General features: G+C 35.9%; 1 protein-coding gene across 2 annotated transcripts in view; it reads right to left on the bottom strand.

Moving 5' to 3' along the window:
- Positions 1-347: 347 nt before the first annotated feature.
- The window catches only part of LOC149416851 (uncharacterized), a 406,606-nt gene continuing 386,746 nt past the window's right edge, over positions 348-20,207 (bottom strand). For both annotated transcript variants that reach the window (XM_089641014.1, XM_089641015.1), the window contains 9 exons: positions 18,746-18,869; positions 15,485-15,732; positions 14,239-14,442; positions 12,369-13,767; positions 12,057-12,266; positions 11,485-11,741; positions 11,256-11,366; positions 9,311-9,432; positions 348-8,817 (listed from right to left, as the gene is read on the bottom strand). In XM_089641014.1, coding sequence (XP_089497140.1) covers positions 8,607-8,817; positions 9,311-9,432; positions 11,256-11,366; positions 11,485-11,741; positions 12,057-12,266; positions 12,369-13,767; positions 14,239-14,442; positions 15,485-15,732; positions 18,746-18,869 — 2,886 coding nt within the window. In that variant the 3' untranslated portion in view covers positions 348-8,606. The remainder of the gene's footprint in view (positions 8,818-9,310; positions 9,433-11,255; positions 11,367-11,484; positions 11,742-12,056; positions 12,267-12,368; positions 13,768-14,238; positions 14,443-15,484; positions 15,733-18,745; positions 18,870-20,207) is intronic.

The raw sequence follows: 20,207 nt of genomic DNA, 5'->3' as shown, positions 1-20,207 counted from the left end.
CCATACAAGATTTACAACTGAACTAAACGAGGCGTCCCCATTTGTGAGATGTTATGAGGCAGACAGATGGAGAAAATGAAGGTTGAGAAAGTCCTGGCTATGTAGATCTGGTCACTTAACACAGCTAAAGCCATTTCAAACAACTTCTTGATTCTGATTGGTGGTGGTACTGTCAACATACTTATAGTATCTTCCACTCGGCAAGGAGGTACAAATAATATACCATTTATTGAATTTCTTTGACTGGCACAAATTAAATCATTTCAGGTTTCAAATCCGCAACATTTGGGTCATCAATGTTGGAAAGGGATTGGGGACCCGATACAGGAATGAAACATTTGGTAGTTTAAATATATTTACTTATATTGTATATTACATGAAGTTATACATAATACGTATTACATTGACATAATATATATATTTTGAATATCGTAATACAACCATTCACCTTTAATTTGTCTAAAATGATGTATCGCAAGTCCCGAGCAAGTGTGGCTAGGTCGGGCCTTGTGGCGCACTCTCCGTTCCCTGTTCCGCTGTGTTTGGTAATAAAAATAATGAACTTCTTAATGTGGGAACAGCGCTCCACACACCGACCTGGACACACTCACCGCAAACTTACTTTATATAAAAAATATTATTTTGAAAAGTGCGGGGAGTATCCTCGCCACTGTAGGAAAGTAACTTTAACATCCTGCAAAATTTTCTCTTTTAAATATTTCTTATGGCAAAATTTAGGCTAATCTTTTTCCCCGTATGAAATTAAACTACGCAGACACTCAGTTTTCCTTGACTTAACATTAAATATATTCAGAAAATGTCAAAACTTTTATAATAAAAACATCAACAAAATATCAAAGATAAATAGAAATATAATATATTATGACATTTTTGTTAAAGGTACATTAAACATTTACATGGATACTTTGCCAAACACGTTTGTCTATATACATTAATTCCTCTTACATTTATTCGTTACATTATCTATTTTAGGCCATTTGATGGCAAAGACACAGAGATTAATCTTCAAAAACTGTACATTTTCATATACTTAGCTAGTTTCCATAGAAGTAACAAATCAACTTAACACACTAAAACAGACTAACAGAGCTTAGTCAGAGGGCTGCCTCACTAGAGGCTACCACGGACGTGGAAATACATAACATACTCACAAAGTAACCTCTAACATCAATCTGAATAAATAAATAATTACATTTATTGTATGGTTGATTATGAAATAGGTTCAGGTCTGACGCTCCACCGGACATTCTGCAATTAAATCATTAAATACATAATAATTTGGCACAGAAAGTAACAAGTATTAACTACAAACTAAGAGCAGTTGCGCTGATAAACTAGAATTGAGCATAACCTAAACATTTAAGACATTTAACATCGTTGCCAAATATATAGTAAATCCACGTGAGGCTTAATAGACATTAAATATGGGGTTTATAAAATAGTGTTGTCGATTATTAGTGTATTCTACACAGAGCATTCTCTGTGGAGCACCGTTCTCAGCTCGGTGATAGGTACTATAGACGATAGAGAAGAAAGAGTACAGACAATTAGTCCCGCAAACGGGGATTTGGCTCATGAGGGATTTTTTTTTCGCCGCTTCATATCACTGATATTATTTGGCACATATTTTATTGAATTGAAGAATTATTTATAAAACGATATGTTATTTCTACCATGACTAGATTAATTTGAGCAGAACACCGATTGTCTTGATGACTCGCAGTGTTACTATTATTTATAATTGTGGCAATTACTTTGGAGATCTTCCTTCATTGATTGTGATTAACACCAAACTAACAGGGCTTTGTTTTTTGCTAATTCATTTTGTATGTATTATTGTTTGATAGTCAGCGTTTTAAAATTGTATTGTCTGGTGATTTATAATATGATTCAGGTAATTAAATAATATGTTGATGTTATGATTTTATAAAATACAGTTCAATTAATTAGCGTTGAGGAGTATTTTATGAGGATAAAAATATGTAAATGCCAGGATAAAAATACTTTTTTAAGCATAAAAATACATAGAATACATGAAAATATCAAAGCATACAACAGATGAAAACATGATTATTGTACCAAATACACCGATTAACAAATAAATCTATTCAACTAGGTAAAGTTGTGTTAAACTCACTACGTATGTAATGCACTAGCAACTAGGGAGACTAAACGGTTTATCTGAGGAGACCTAAACTACGTTGAAATCACATCGATATTTGTCTAGTCCTAATTTACAACATATTTTGTATTTCATAACAACATATCTCGCGGGATGATGCCTGTTTACTAACATTCATCCACGTTTATGTTTAAAAAGATTGTCTCTTATACGTAGGTAATTTCTTAAAATGGCTCTTAAAAGAAATCATCACATAAACCAACACTTCAAACTGCATCGCCAGCTTCGTCTTTGAACATTTATTTGAAGAAACACGCTTCACGCTTCCACAAAGTTACCTTAACACGCTATACATCGAAGTAACCACAACAACCAGGCGGTGAAAAGGAAATCATTAATCTGCGGGTTCTCGTGAATGACCGCTTCTAACGTAAAATAATATAATTGTGTCATGTGCTACCCGCTACCCTTTGCCGGACAACATTGAAGAAAGCAAAGAAAAGTGTGCACCTTCCTAGAATCACAATATTGTGTTGAATAAGACAACTTTAATTAATGGGAGACTGCCTATATAGTATGTATTTCTATATAATTTTATTATTGTTCAACGATATGCAGAGTTCTTGTGACAACCTTCTTGTCACAGTATGTTTGTTGGCTGCAGGAGGCGAGTGTGGCACACACACGCGCCCCCGGCCATGAGCCTTCTAACAACCACTTGATTAACCTAATCCACCTGCGTCAGAGGGGCCGAGGTCCCACCAGTGCCCACTCCGCAAGGTGCCTTACTCCGTACTTATGTCGCTACAGTTAGTTACAAGAGAGAGCTACAGCTTCCAGTAGAACCAAGGTAAGTCAGTAAGGTTAGTAAGTAAGTTATACAGATCCTAAATCACAACACAGAGTGGTACCGACAGTGACCATGAACCATGACCCACTGCAGCACTAAAATACTTATTAGATTACAATTAGAAAGGTTCCTATCTACCTTAGGTAGCTAACTTAGGTAGCTCCTTACCTACTCATGTAAAACATGTGGCATGTGGACATATATATTATCAATGTCTGCGTGTACCTTACGTACGTAGAACTGTGCGCGTATACACATCTTAAATTTTATTCTTTGAAAAATATGTATTTTATATTTTATAGCTTTTATTACATTATTTATACATCACACAATCACTTTGAAGATAAAAAATAGTGTGACATTACATATAGCTGAACTTACATTTTATTTATTTAGGTATTTATATTGAATTTATAGTTTATTTTGTTAAAAATTATAGCCATTTCGATAGATCTGTGTAAATATAAGTATTTATTACAAACACGATTCTTGTTCTCGTTTATAGAAGACGAGTATAATATAGAAGTTATATAAGATTTGATATTAAGTAATTTTATATAAATGCTATGTACATAATCTTTTTGTGACCAATAAAAGAGAATTGATATCATTTAATAAGTAAAATACTTGAAAGTTTTTATGCCTTCCATAAAACGCTTGTTTTTCACATTTCAAAGGCACTTAGCTCTTATGAGGGGCGGATTAACTCACTCTGACTAACTCTTAGCTACTGACTCCTTGCTTAGGTTTAGATTTAGGCGGACATGTACATTGTACACAGTTCACATTACATCTCATGTCTCTTTACTTCCCAACCAGTCCATCGCGGAGCAAATTTTGGCTGTTCCCAATCATTTATTATGGTTGTGAATTTTGAAAATAATAATTATTTCCATCTTTAAATTTACAACCATGGATGAAAAATATTATGTCCTGGTCATAAGACAAATTGGTTTTGCTAAATTCGTGCTTTTGAGAATGAAGCGGCAATACTCAAAATTTTGAAGAACTAAAATGTACTTAATAGCAAAAATTCTTGCAAGAAGTCGATCCCCACGAAAACCGGGATAAAAAGTTGCTCCCAACCTCAAAAAGCTTGGGAATCCTTGCTCTACTATGTATTGAATTCTCCTATTTTCGGGCAAATGTATCCAATGAATTATCTTAGTTGTTCGTTGCACCACTATCCCAGCCGGTTGTAAATTAATTCTACGGAGGTGAACAAAGCTTTACAATTAAAATATGTGTATCTCTTCGTCATTGAACTAGTTTAGGCCTTCTGAGCACAGTTTTGCAAGTTTCATATAAGGGGAGGGAGATGAGGGTGTAACCTTTAGACAGTTAAAGGGATGTAGATATATGGTTTTAAAAAAAGCTATGAGTCGATCAGAGCAACATCTCTGATGAACCAAAATCAATTGAAATTCTTGAAATATGGAATTCACGTATACGATTGACAGGAGGCGGTTTTTGATATTCAAATGTGAGCTTTTCCATTATTAAACTTTGGCTCATATCACCGAATAATTACGTTCTAATCCACCCCTCAAAATGAACTCCGATTCATTCCAGTATTCAATTATAAGGTTTAAACTACAACATTTATAAGTTTAACTTATTTTTAAGATAGAAAAAAATTGAGAACGGTGGTTATGTATTTGTATCTACATTAAATATTGGATGGAAACACTAAAAGGTTCTGTTCCGCTGTTGGAACTCCTTTCTTCCACATATTATATTGTTCTATCAAATTGACATAATTACCTTGCGGAATTAGCAACCAAGTTGGTACATTTTAAAGGATAATGTTTAGTGCGTTTGTATTGCTGGTGCATTTAAGTAAGTACCTAGATAGGTATCTGTTAATTTTAACATTTATAAGGGATGAGATTCTTACAGATAAAAAAAAATTATAGTTGTAATATGAAACAAATAACAAAGATGGAGGTAATTACATAAATTATAATGGTTTTGATTTTCTCTGGACGCTATTTCCAAATCTGATAGTCAAGGGCTTTATAGAAATTTTTAAATAATGTTTGTTATCACTCAGAAACACAAGTATACATTTAACGATTTGTCTTTAAATTGTATTAGAAAATAAATAAAGATCCATCAAATAGCTAAACAGTACTACATTAATTATTTAGTTTTTGGTTTAGTCAATGTTTATTAAACAAATGATTTAAGTACCTATGTCTTTATTTAAAATTTTTATTGTTTTATAAAAACATGTTTTAGTATAATATTATTAGGCATTTATTTTAATTCATTCTTTATGTTTAAAAATCTAATATTATTTATTTACAGAAAACCCTGATACTTTTGAAAATAATTTTCATCAGTTAAAGAAAATGTTATGATTTATTCCCTCGACAAATAATGTTTTCTGATTGTTGGAGGAAGAGAACAAGTTGGCCAGCAATTAGTGAATTACTGCAAAGTCAGCCTGTTTCCTCACATCAGCTGTGCATGATTGTCTACTGGATGTCTTACTGGATGGAAGATGAGAAATTCTCTTGAATATTGCGTATTATGTAATTACGAGGAAATATCTGACTTTCAGTAAATAACACAACACTTTGTTTATGTACCTAAAGTAAATTTAATTAAGTTTTAAATATTATGTACTTAATATAAAGTATGTGAAAAATTATTTTTAATACTGATTTTCTTTTTGGCTTTCATATTTTCAGTACAATACTGCCACTATTTCTTATGCTTTTCGAAAAGACAAGAGTTCATATTTAAGTTTGTAACAACATTAATGGAAAATTTTGAGAGGAGCACAACCATTCATTTGCTTGAAGAAAGTACCTATAGTCCACAATAAAGTTATACTTTTCAATTTGTACAAAAGATTACATTGACCTAATAAACTAACGCTGACTCCACCACGCGGAGACGCACGGCTTTACTTCGGGAGCACATCATACAACGCTGTGCCATGGATACTCCCACAATCCTCACCAGGGATACAGTGCCAGTCGTAAAATAATCTGGAGGAACAAGAATTGATAGTGATTCATATCACAATGTTGCTTCCACTTGAACCACGCTAACTCCACTTGACCAAGTTGATGTCTCCAGTTAGCATAGGTCAGCAAGGGGAAGGCAATGTCACCTTGTATTTAATTTAAACATATTGATTTATAACTTAAAACCAAAGTGTTGAGTAAAGCCAATAGCGGCATCATATCACCTCACCATTAAACATACCCCAACAAAGAATAGGTCGTAGAAACAGTCGTCAAATTATTGAGAACATGTAATAGAGTAGGTACATATTATATTAAAATTTACTAACAAATTTAAACTAATTCAAGACTGTAATGTCTAATAACATATTGAGCTAAACCATTTTATGGCCTTTCACAATTAAATAAGCCTCGAGATATATTATTATTTTATCTTGTATAAGAAGTTAGCTTCAGGTAAAATAATTATGAAAGTAATGCAATTTTTTACAACACATTTGAGGTTAGGTAAGAGATAAGTTATTCTATTGACAACCATTAATTTCATCCGGTCACTCCACCCAACGCACGTAAGCTGTTTCCAACTAGCAAATAAATAGGCAAATAAATAACTAGTCAAAAGGGAAAAATAAAGAGTGCAAAATTAATATAAATATATTTTGGGCCTTACCATCAATCTTCAAGTATTTAACTTACTTGCTAGTTGGGAACATCTTACATGCATTGTCTGGATAAAGATATTGCAAGATTTACAAATATACTTAATAGTTAGATTCTGCACACCTATTCAATTGCAAATAGGTAACAAACACTTTTATATTGTGAATTTTTGGTTTTGTAGATTTTTGTACATAAATATGATTAAACAAACCAAAATAAATAAATAAAATATGAACCCCTTAAAATGTTCAACTTTATTACACAACCTACATTTTTATTAAACTCTTTATGGCAAACAGTTAAAGTTTAACATTGATATGTTTTAGTACAGTAAGACTGAAAGTGTAACGATTTCTGAAAACTTTCTGATTCTGTGGAAGGAATGCCGAATTAAGCCAACGCTTAGTTCCTTAAGTTCAACATTTTCTTTTAAGACCTTCAATAAACTTCCGATTCCCGGCTAAGAATAGATTTTATATTTTATAAAAAATTATTTGTGAAGTCCAAAAACAAGGGAGAATCTTTTGAAATCCCCACACCGACACATTTATATGTACTATTATGTCAACTCAAATATTTTGAGAAGGCAAATACATAGGATAACTTTACTATATAGTCTTTATTGAACATTGAGAAAATAAATAATTAAAGAATTGGTTAAAACCAGTTATATAACACCACTTTATCAGCGCTTAAAGGTTGTGACTGAAACATTGAGTTATATACATAGAGTCTACATCCCTTGCAAAATCAGTGTAAAATATTGTTTCCGTGCGGGAAGTAGGAAAGGGGGTGTGATGGCTGTAGAATCCGCCCAAATCGCGATTGAACTCAACGAAAGGACTCGCCGGTGATCGGGCGGCCGCGAACCGCCGCATCAGGGTTGGAGCATTTCGGTTACCGGCACGCCAGCTTCAAGTGCTCTTTGAGTTTTTTAACATCAAAAGATCAATTTAAACGACCACTGATATGTACTGGTAAAACCCCTATTTACTTATGAAAGGTTTACCATTACTGTTCCTATCTTTTCCAGTTCGACTTGTACAATATCTCAGCGTGCATGTCGTCATTTTGAAGCTGTAACGTACCGTGGTATCTCACAGCGGACAATTAACCAATGTTTGTGGCCCATGTTTTGAATGACAATGTTAACTCTATCTATGTACCTCAATGGTCCGAAAACGGTTTCACAATAAAATCAGTGCTTACCAATAATATTATGTATGTATGTAGGTACCTAGTTTCATAATTGTTTTTAAATAACAGAATTTACCTTAAAATAAATTGACAAATATGTACTCACTGAAAATTAAAATATGGCAGTAGAAAGATGAGATGACTTCGACACTTGAAAAATCTTTGAATCGATATGAATGAACTCTTTCATAGAATAATATTATTATTGAACTGCACAGACAAACACTTGAATAACTTCACTTGTTATAGTTTCAATCAAATTGTAGTTGGCTCCAGCAGTTATCCTTGATCTGACATCTGTTAAAATAGATTCAAATGATATATCACACTGAGGAAGAAATACATCCATGATACATCAATAATTCAAACATCCATAGGCTTGCAAATATCCATCAATCACTTGTAAAAGAAGGAAACCAGATATCTGACAGCATTGTTTATAACTCACTCCAAAGAAATCCATTGAAAAATGTAATTATTGTAAAAATTTTGTGAATAATTTCGTTGCTTGAATTTATTTTGTTATTTTATCATTGTATTTAATTCAGTTCATCCAAATATTATCTTACAGCTAGTTATATTTTGAGAAAGTGCAATTTTTTAAAATAATAAATCATGTTCAGTATGTAATAATTATTGCAATTTCAAAGTGTATTGACCAGAGTTCCTTTGAGTTGTAAGAAAATAATAAATAGTCATTTGTAAATTATTTCATAAAGAAACTGTCAGATGAGTCTGTCTGGCTTCCCGAGGTTAAGAAATATTGGGTGGAAGGTCACTAGGGGCAGGCAGGAGGGGGGTTTGAGCAAGTCTGTCCAGTGACTGCTGAGGGTTTGGAATGGTTATCAGTGGGTGAGGCTCGGTGCTTGTCGTCTAGTGCCGAGAGCTTGTCAGATCGTTCTCTGTCTACTCGAGGCCTCTTGGAGTCTGCATCAGGCGGGCGGTGGGATTTCATATGGGCACTCCGGCTCTTTACTTTGTTAAACACTCTGAAACAAACGCCACAACATTTGTAAGAACTTACTTTGGGAATTAATCGGATTCACCCGGAAGGAATGCGCGAAGACTCTTTTAGTGTCTTGAGGAAGGCCCGCAGATGTAGTTCTTCCAACAAATCAATGGTGCTCCCATTAAACAAAACATTGAATAATGTATGGTTTGTAGGAAAATGTCACATGCACGGTTATTCCAAATCCACACTGGATTTTACCCAATCCCATTCCTCACTATACATATGTATATCAGATGAAATCTTATAATATGAAGATCAATTCTTTTTGGGTGCAGTTAAACTGTCTGATAGTTTTTTGCAAAACACTGTCGCAATAAAAGTTAAGTGGTTAATAATATAATGCAGTTTGCCATAAGTTCTGATAAATCACTGGAAAATAATTCCCTTTTAGTCAACATGCGAATGGTCTCGGGAGGTAGAAGTGTTTGTACGGGATTGATCTAGTAAAGATGTGTTTGGGGTATACTTACTTCCCGCAGAGCTTGCAGGGGAACTCATCTCCGCTGTCCGTGTTGGGAGTGTTGGGGGTGGCAGGGGTGCCGGGGGGAGTGGAGGGGGGCCGCGCCCCGAGGCCAGACCATCGCCACCAGCCCTGAAATGTCAATCAAAGTTAACATTTTACCACAAGGATCACACCTTGGACCTTTGCTTTTCTTAATTTTTATTAACGACCTTACATGTAAACTCCGCTGCAACTTTTCTCTATATTCTGATGACCTCAAGTTATATAAAGCAATTAAATCTATGGAAGATTGTGAACTCTTACATAAATACCTAAATACTTTATCTGCTTGGTGGGTTGACAACGAGATGGAACTGAATATAGCTAAGGGCAAAGTTATAAATTTCACTAAGAACACCAACAAAACCCTATATTCATATAGCATATGTGGTCACAATCTGGAAACAGTTGAATCGATCAAAGATTTAGGAATTATATTCGACAACAAACTAACGTTCAACCAACACATTGAATACATTGTAAGTAAATCAAATAAATTACTTGGTTTTATTGTAAGACCAACTAAACTGTTCAAGAATTCTAATAGCCTAATAATTCTATTCAATTCGTTAATCCGCAGTGTTCTTAAGTATGGGTTAACAGTCTGGAATCCACATTATATCACACAGGTATTTAGACTTGAATCTGTCCAAAGAAAATTTACACAGATTTTGTCTTATCGATCAGGTGTCTACCATCTACTAGACGGTTACGAACAAAGACTTACATATTTCAAATTAGAGAGTCCAGTTAAAAGACGAAACATAAATGACCTCTTAATGCTTTACAAAATTGTGAATAATCAAGTAGCTAGTAACATAGTCCATCAAATCAAGTTAAACGCCAGGCCCAAATTCCCTATAAATCTGAACATATTTTGGACAGAAATTTTTACCAATAACACTGGTTATTTTAATCCTATGTCTAGAATGTCTCGATCATACAACGCTATTGCTAAAACACATGCTTGCATAGATATTTTCGTAAATAATATAACTTGTTTCGAGATATATCCACGATTTCTGTACCTAAAAAAAAAAAAAAACAAATATTGTTTGTTGATTTTTTCAATTATATTAATTTAAACATATTTTTAAAATTACTATGTCTTGTAATTTTAAGCTTTGTATAAAATAATACTGATATTGTTGTGTTTCCTTCAGTGAACGTGCAAATGTGATTGCTGCAGACACATTAGTCTAGGGACATTTATATTTGTATGTAAATTTATTTGCACGAAAATCCCCCCATTGAAAACCCACATGGTAGAATTAGCCAAATCGTTCTATTCGAAACTTCCTATTTACTCAAACCCGAGCATAGCATGTCTCGGGCATTCAAGTCCCGATGACAATCCCACCTATCCATTACCAGTCTCCATCACATTCCTCCCTTGATGAGTGGACTCAAATAAAAAATTACAAAGCAACCAGATATACAAAAAATATAGTATAAAGTAACAAAAATAAAAACCTTTATTAATTTTTAAAATAAATGTAAAAAAAATATACAAATTTACAAAAAAATACCTACAGACAAAAAAAAATAAAAATAAAAAAAGACAGTATTTTAGCCCTATAAGTTTCTATAGGCAGCCCACTCATCGGGTAGAAAAAAACCATCCCTCAGGTACTTATCCTCACCTCAGTTCACGAGACACGGAGATTAAATTCCCCGCAACTCTGTAAATTTACAATATAATACAATACTAACCACAAGAATGTACTTTAAATGTCCCGTTTGTGTCTCAAATAAAAAAAATAAAAACCTGTTTTATTTCTGTTTCTGCCATTTTGCATCCAACGCCTTCAAATTATACCATCCTTTTCCTATTTCACCTTTATTCCTTCCCCATCCCTTCTGCACATCCCATTGCCGTAACGGATTATTGTAAAAAATATTCTCATGATTACCTTATTGGTTTCGGGACTCCATGATCTGAGGTATAGACTTTTGTAATCCTTGGTGACTTTCTTCCAAAAGTAGTAGAACTGAACACATTGCTTGCTGGTCTTCGTTGCAACCTGGAATATTATCGAGTAGTTATAGTAACTGATACATGTGATACTACGTTGCCCCATTATGTCATCGTTTGAGTCGGATTGTTAGATGATGCGCATCGGTTAGAAGTATTTGTTTCACCTGCTTCCCTATCCGGAAGAAGTCCTTGTCATGTTCCCTGAGGGCCGCCAGGAAGGCCTCTACTTCCCCAGGTGTCCAGCGCTCCCCGCCTCCCCCTGAGCTGCTGCCGGTATTGCCAGTGCCCTCGGCCCCCATGAGGCGCAGGGTGGCGGCGTGCGTGTCCCCGCCGCACTGCCCCAACACGTGCAAGGCGTGCTCTCTGGAGTGTCCGCCGACGGGCATGGCTGCGCACATTGCCAGCTCCATGAACATGCGAACTGCAACAGAATACGCAGTTTTGATATTAAGTCTCTTTCTCAGGCAGTTTGCTACATGCAATTTAATTAGCTAGCTTTGCTGAAATTATTTGGAATGTGTCAGAAATCCAGAGTGGTGATTTTTTCTGGCTGACCATGTCTCCTACTAAAATCAGTTTCTAGGCATTGACCATCAAGCGCATTCTCTTTTTACCAGACTACACAGCGGCAGGAATCAGGTGATAAAAACAGGAAGAGAAGGAAGAACAACTACTGACAACACCAAAAATAAAATGATTAACTGATTTAAGTTATAATAATAATAATTTTAATTACTTTCATTGTCATCCAGGTTGTCATTAATACCAGGATCCCACAGTAAATGCTCGTAACTTGGGTCTCTATCAAATTTCATCTCTTCCGCACTGACTTCCGGAATCATGGCCTGGAACTGCGAACCCACATTGATTCTCGGAAACTTTCGCTCCCCAGAATCGTTCATGTTCATTCCATCCAATACCTGGTGACTGCAGGGAGTTTGTCCGCCTGAAAATATGTCAAAAGCAGAATTAGTTTTATAAATTATCGATGAGTGAATAAATCGGGTAAATCTGTAAGTTATGAAGTCCATATAAAAAAAACACTTACTATTCGGATTTGCTTCGTTGTATAAACCAGGGCCTATTCTCGCCGGATCTAGTATCGGAGGGGGTGTGAAAAAATCGTCCGTGCAACTTCTCAATCGAGATTGGTGCAGATTTTGAAAGCAGAATCCAGGAGTTTCAGATCTTGGTCGTTTTCTAGAGCTTTGCTGCGGACTCTCGGAGCCTTCAGGTTTGAAGATATTCTCTAGACCTTGAGACGCATCAGAAAATGTTTCTTGCTTCATACTGTCTGCTTCTATTTTATGAGTTGAGGATACTTCATTTGACGAGTTTTCCAAAGGCTCTATCGAATGGTGAGCGATGATTTGTGGGGATTTAATAACTCCCACCTTGTGAGGTTGAACCGGAATGATGCTTTCCTTGGAAATTATTTGATGCGTGGCTCCAGTTAGCCAAGATACTGGGAGCTGATTGGATGCCGCTTGGATTAGTTTATACTCTCCGTTGGCTTCCACCAAGATTCCCGTTAAATTTGGATTATTCAGATCGATAGGTCCGTGACTTATAATTTTATACGATTGGTATCCACCAAAATCGAATTTCTTTTTACTTCCGAAATCTTTGGGACTGCTGGAGAGAAGGGGGTCGTCTGAATTGGGCATCATTTGGGACTGTAAGGTATGAAGAACCTGCCTCGGGAATGTGATATTACCACTGGGTATGAACGTCTGGGTGCAAGGGGAGAGGATGGTGTTCCCTTGCTGGTTGGAGAGGGGCGATGGGAGGGGGGTGACGCACATGGGCGATTGTGGAGGGGGAGAGGGGTTGCTTAATCCATACATGTCCAGGGCGTCTCCATGCACTATGCTCTCTCCCGGAAGAACTTCCTCGAGAGCTTCTTCAACTTCCTCAGCGCTAGACATCGTTGTCGTGAAAAATGCCGCTGATAAAGGAGATCTAGTATTTCTCACTTCGTCAGCATCAGTACTGTGTGATAAGGCGGGGTCATTGTAATTATCAGTCGAGTGAATTCCAGTGGTCGGAGACAATATTGGTAAGTTCTGCATGGTTCCCTGGCTTATGGAAGGGGACTGCGCTTCATGGCTGGCTGGAGGGGTGGGGTAAGTGAAGCTCGGTGAGTCGTGGTACTTCAGCGGCGAAGGAAGCGGTGACGGCGCTGACAGGCTCACGTGAGGTGAGTTGGCGTACATGATGTATTCCTTCTGGAATCCGAGGACGTCTTTCGAATTCACGTTTGACTCTGCCACTGTAGAATGATAGGTACTAAAATCTGCCAAGCTTTCCGGAAGGGGAGAATTGAGAACAGCCTGGAGCTGCTGATTGACTGGATATTGAATTGGAGATCGCTGCAGGGAGGCCGTGACAGTCGCATAGTCTTCGAGAGATGCTAGATCATCTAATTGTTCTGAAGCGCTGGTGAACTGCAAAAATATCAACAGAAAATCGATCAGCGAGTAGGAATATTAAAAAAAAAAACTTAACTTCTTCACGCATTACTTCTGTTTTATATTTCTTAAGTTTATTGCCAAGAATGTCTACATTCTGAAATTATGTCTTATACCGCGCATATATGTGTACTGGTAATTGGGGAATTTTTCTGACGTTGGTTCTGCATGTAGGCAAAGGAATGAAATGATTTGTTAGGTTGATCTTGACGTTAAGTTTTTATTTAGTTGGTTAGCTCAGTCGAGTCCAGGCCATAATTCATAATTTTATAAACTTAATAAGATTTGATCAAAAATTAGACGTTGTGTTTAAAAAAGCTGTGGAATTTAATAGATTCCATGTAATTGTAAAGTATAAGACTAGTTTATGATAAAAATAATAAGATGGTATGGGGAAAAATTATTGATAAAACAACAAGAACTTCGAATATAAACACAGTGTTTTACCTGTAGACTATCAGAGGACGACTGTTGCAGGAGAATGGCTGGGTCCTGCACATGGTAGACGTCGTCCTGCAGCGAGGGGCTGAAGTATCCGCCCTCGTCCTGCTGGAAAGACATGCTCGTGAGGGTAAACTCCGCCGGCTGGAAGCTGAGCACGGGACCTGGGGACTGGTGGCCGGGATCTGATGCTGACCTCTTCACGGAAACCTGACATTAGCGCGGGTTAGTCATCGCGTTGGTAGTTAGTAATATGTTTATAACTAGGATTGGTACCAGATAGGTAGGAATCCTGACTTCCCAATCTGACTCTTAACATTCCTGAGCATACTGAAAATCCCGTCCTAAAATATCATATTTTGTAAAAGAAATAACATTATGGCTGGATGAGATGTTGAAACACTGTTCACATAATATATATTTTTTTCTTAAAAAGTTTATTTTTATTCTTATTTTATCAGTATTTTTTTATATTACCCACGCACAGGCAGTGCCTTTGTGGGTTCCCTTATTTTATCTTTTTAAACATTTATAGTATGTAATTTTTTATTCTGAAAATGTGTTTGTAACTTGTGAGTAAAAATTGTTGAAAAATGGCCAATGGAATTGATTATCTGTTCAAGAAAGAATTTCGAGTAGAATTTTCGAGAATTACGTAGTACGTAAGATAAAACTGACCTAACATAGGGCACACATATAGTTTTCAACGTGTGTTCCATATTTTGCCATTGTTGAAAAAAAAAATTGTTAATCGGGCAGAGCCGGTACGAAAGTTGGTAACTGTGAATATAATAGGTATTGTTTAGCTGTCTTAAACGCAGATGGCACTAGTAGCATTAATTCACAGCTATCGATATTACAGAGAACTACATGAATATATAATAATATTATACCAGTGAGTAATATATCCATAAATAAACCACTCATGATATATGCTTCATGGCTCTAATAAACGTATTTTAAATTGTTCACAACTGAAATCAACCAACCATCAACGCATTGTAAATGGCTGTTTATCAGATGTGTAAAATTTAATACTAATAAAAGGAAGTGTTTTGTGTATTTCCGGACTTATATTGAAGAGCAATCTAAGATTCTGGGGGATACAACAACTGTTACTAATATATTCTCATAGACATATCCCTGATAGTACCGTCGTAACATCTCTCTCTTTCTCTCTTTATCACATTCTCACAACAATGGAAATGAAGGTTACAACAGAGCTCCAGGGGGTAGGAAGATTCTTTCTCACCTTGCTTCCCCTCTTGAGCAGTTCTATGAGGGTTGCGTCCTTCGGTTGCTGTTGCACTTGCTGCTGTTGAGCCCGGGGCGACAGGAAGTCCTGCGGCGGCGGGGGAGCCCCGGGGGTGCCGGGGGCAGCGGCGGGGGGCGGAGGGGCGGGGGCCACGAAGGACGAGCGCCCACCGCCACTCGCGCCACTCACTGGGGTTGGTGCAGGGGTCGGCGTCGTGGGAGACTGCGACTCTCCGCTAGATGATACTGAAAAGTAACCCCAAAATTAGAGTGGATTTTAAATCTTGGTTAGTTTCATCTGTAAATTTACAATAAATTTTATGCAAGAATTGAATGGTGTGGGTTTGGGCGCGAAAATGATCTCGTTTTATATTACTCGCATATTGATGGTGCGGTGCTTATTGCGACTTTACAGGAAAATAAAGCCAACATTATGGCGAATTTTGAAATTACCTTGCCAAAAACCAGAGGTCCACATTTTTTATGAAAGTTTTTATTTTATTTTTCGATCGTTTGCTAGGGGTCAATGACTTTACAATTTTGTAACGTAATTGGTACTTATTAAATTTTTCAAAAAAAATGTCTTTCAAACTGACGCAATATGGTACGTTTGTAAAAACTGCAATAATAATCCCCAGAATGTCTTTGCAAACCGTAAATTATTAGCGCAAATGTCCATTAGTTCACTTTTTTACCGCTGCCTAGCGCTATAATCACTCACTGTTTGGCGTTTTCAGCAAAGATTTTTTCAAACTCTTTTGGAAAAAAATAGCAAATGTCACTTTGAATTTATAATTAACATTTATTTATATAATGATTTAGCTGTTATTTTGTGCGGGAAGGCATATTAGGGAACAGACAGAGGCGGATTTGCAGTCTTGGCCGCCCTAGGCCCCATACCATGTAGCCGCCCCTTTCTCAGTACCCATCATAGGTGTGGCGAGGGCGGCTGCGGGGCGTGGGGGCGCGCTGTGTGCTGTGTGTGAACACGCTCTTGCATATCGCTATTTCGTACCTCCAATATTTAGGTACTTAGGAAGAAATTTCTTGTTATCATCTGTGTCTTTTTTGTCACGATTGGCCGCCCCTAATATCTGGCCGCCCAAGGCCCGGGCCTACATAGGCCTAAGGGCAAATCCGCCTCTGGGAACAGAGCACAACGTAAGGCTCTGTTTTATCTACTGGAGCTTATTTGGCCACATTTCGGCCATTTTGCAAAATTCCCGAGCTTACGCTGTCCTAAATGTAGCCAATTTGATGAAATATATTAAAAACAAATTAGGAATTTCTATAAAAGTTCCCGCGTCTTCGTAACTACGATATTCACTGAGCTAACAAATTTACACAGCAATTGGTTTCCCCATTTTTCAATAGATGTCTCCTATCTCTATACTGTGCTCTAATAAAAACAAGATTTTCAGTTTGGAAATATTTTTGAAATGTCAATAAAAATTCCCGTGAATGTTTATTTCACACAAATTTATTGTACATCAATGTATTCGTAATTGAATTCTCTGTTTATTTTAATTTATTTTGAAGTCCCAAAATGAAAAAAATAAGATGGTAGAGTGAAGTTTAATTTGCACCTGTCGACAAATATTATTTTTCGGTGCCGTATCTATTATTATTGTTAAATGAAATGTGTAATATCGTAACTTATGTAATTTTGAAAACTAATTCAGTTTGAGGGATTCAAAACAAAGAAATAGATACATTTTCATTATAGGATTTTTTTAATCTGATAAATTACGATTGAAAAATATTTGTCAAGTGAAAAACGAATAAGGGATTTTTGCAGTTTTCGAAAGTAGAATAAAATGAAAACAGTAATGCGAAATGTAATTATAAATGAACATGTTTTTTATTATTTTTATTTATTTATTACTATTGAACTTTAAAAACATGTTCCCAAAATTTTCTGTATTATATACTATTTTTGTTGACAATCAGACCAATTTCACGCATTTGTGTATTCAATGAATTACAAAAAAAAACTACAAACTTAAGTTAAATTACGAAATATAAGTAAATTCATTGGCTTTAAACGATAGGTAACAGTTGATCTGTTTTCATATCAACATTCTGAGGTATGATTTTTTTAAAGAGCGCGGGCGAATTCAAAACCAAACGTTTACAAATTTGGTGATGCTTTTTTGATATCTTGGCACTCCAGAAAATAAGTTTATAAACTTGGTGAAATTCTGAAGCTAGAATTCATATCTTATGATACATACTACTCATAAGGTTATTTTATTTATTATTATTTAATTAAAAGGTGTTAAACAAGGCTGCGTAGTGTCACCGTGGTTATTCAATTTATACATGGATGATTGTGTGCAAGAATTAAAAAGGTGGGATTGGGCGTGAATTGGAGTAATCTGAAAGTATGTTGCCTATTGATTGCTAATAGTATGGATGATCTACAGTCTCTCGTGTCTAGGAGTTTAGGATGAACGAAATATGTATGAAGAATGAGTTAATGATGAATGTAAGTAAGTCTAAAGTAATGGTGTTTGAAAGAGAGAGTATGAAAACAGTGTGCAATATAGATGTACATGAGGAATACTTGGAGCAGGTGGATGAGTTTGTGTATTTAGGAAGTATGTTTACGAGAGATGGGAAGGCTGACAGAGATATTGAAAGAAGGGTAAATGCAGGTAACTCCATTAATGGAGGAATGAACGCAGTTGGCGCTAACAAAAAATTGTCCAAAAAAAGCGAAGTTAGCAGTCCACAATGAAGTTCTGGTACCTACCCTGATGTATGGAAGTGACGCATGGAACTGGCAAAGAAAGGATGAAAGTAGATTGAAAGCTGTTGAAATGAGATCCCCGAAGCGTATGTGTGGTAAAACCATGTATGATCGTGTGAGGAATGTGGAGATCCGCAAAGAGTGCAAGGCTGATGTAAGCGTAATGAGTAAGATTAAGAAAGGGACGCTTAGATGGTTTGGGCATGTAGAGCGAATGAGCGAAGAAAGGAGTCTAAGGAGGATGTATGATGCAAATGCGTATGGTAGCAGAAGTCGGGGACGCCCGAAGAAGACATGGCACGATCAAGTGAATCAGATACTCGAGTCGGGCCATGTCAAGAGTCAGAATAATAGAAGAGTATGTATGAAAGTGAATGAGGCAAGAAGTGTGTACCAAGACCGAGTTGTTTGGCGGTCCGTCCTCTCTGCCTGTCTCTGCGAGGAAACGGCGTTGTTAGTTAGTTAGTTATTTAATTTATTTAGAGCTTTTAAGGAAGTTTGACTTACCAACAACTGGCGCAGCTCTCCTGCTGATGATTTTTTCCTCAATCAGCGCCCTTACGGACACAGATGCTGTCTGCAGGGGGGGTCCACTGGCTTCTTTTTTCTCCGATTTCTTGCTTTCAGCCTCCTGAAATACAATACGCAGTTACAGAACAAAAATACCTGACCACTTCAGCTTCCCTGAAAGATTATACGTAAATTTCATTTCATTGAGGTGTCACAGTAGGCTATCTTCACAAGTGCGGCGGTTAGGTAAATATTTACCTTTGTTGCAAAAATTTTCGCAGAACTATCGCAGAATCAGTCTCGAACCAATTTCGGTCAAGGTACAAAGTAACATCTCTTGTAAATAGGGTTGCCAATGCACATGTTCTAAAACACCCCCAACAGATGTTCAAATTTCCCACAAGTTCCTGTACCTCCAAAATTCTAATGAAATTAGCATTTAATTTTTTTTTGTCGTTTTCGAATTCTTTCTTCCGATCTGACTTAAAAACAGAAAATTATTTGAAAAATTTTTGCAAAAGAAAAATAAAATATTTCTATTACTATATATAATATTTACATACTTGTAATTCAAAAATTTTATTTTTGCTTTGGTTGGATATTGGATAATCAAGATTACGTCAGTTCTCTAATCGTAGAATCCTCTCATTTTCCCCAAATCAAATTTATCCCACATAATACTTAATTCTTGATTTCCCGCAATTTGGGGACGAATATTTCCTAACGAACTGACAACCTTGCTTGTAAATTGTAAATCTATTACATTCCATTTATATTCTTCATTTATTGCATATTTTTTTGTTCGCAGTATTTTATTAGTTATAAAATATTCAGTCTTGTATTGCCTCTAACAGTAAACTCGAAAACTATTACTGGAGTTATTTAGACAAACAGGTAGGTGACGGAACTGTTAATAGTTTCAGGAAATACTTGAAACATGCAAGATGACAGCACTGCTTGTATACCTTGGTGAAAATTTTGTAAAAAACATGAAGAATAATTCCACTTGTCAAATATCCTCTCTTCTATCAAGCCTTATCTAAAATTGCCTCCCCTCCATTCAACATCTCATCTCTTCTAAGTCTGAACTCGACTCCAATTTTCATTATGATTTTGAAATTCGCCTATTTAAATAAAATTAATATTTAAATTCACCTTTCATTTCTCAATAATTTTAAATGATGGCCAAGAACACCCTTGAAGGGTGAAAGCCAGAAATAATGAAAAAAAAAACATGCAAGTCTAGATTTTTATCATCATAAAATGTTTACAACCATTTTTATGGTGAAAAATATTGTTTAAAGTTTCCTGAGTCAGTTTTCTTCTAAATACTATTTTTCAGAGTTTATATTTTATTTTTATTTTTTTTAAATTTTTATTTATTTAATGCCCAGAGGGCTTTTACATGTAGGTGGTACAATTTTAGTGACAGACAGTTTTGAAACATGAGAAAGAAATA

This window comes from Hesperophylax consimilis, chromosome 16 (genome assembly GCF_061612785.1).
Source record: "Hesperophylax consimilis isolate HC1 chromosome 16, BYU_Hcon_1.0, whole genome shotgun sequence".
NCBI lineage: Eukaryota > Metazoa > Arthropoda > Insecta > Trichoptera > Limnephilidae > Hesperophylax > Hesperophylax consimilis.
This window is presented reverse-complemented; position numbering and strand designations above follow the sequence as displayed.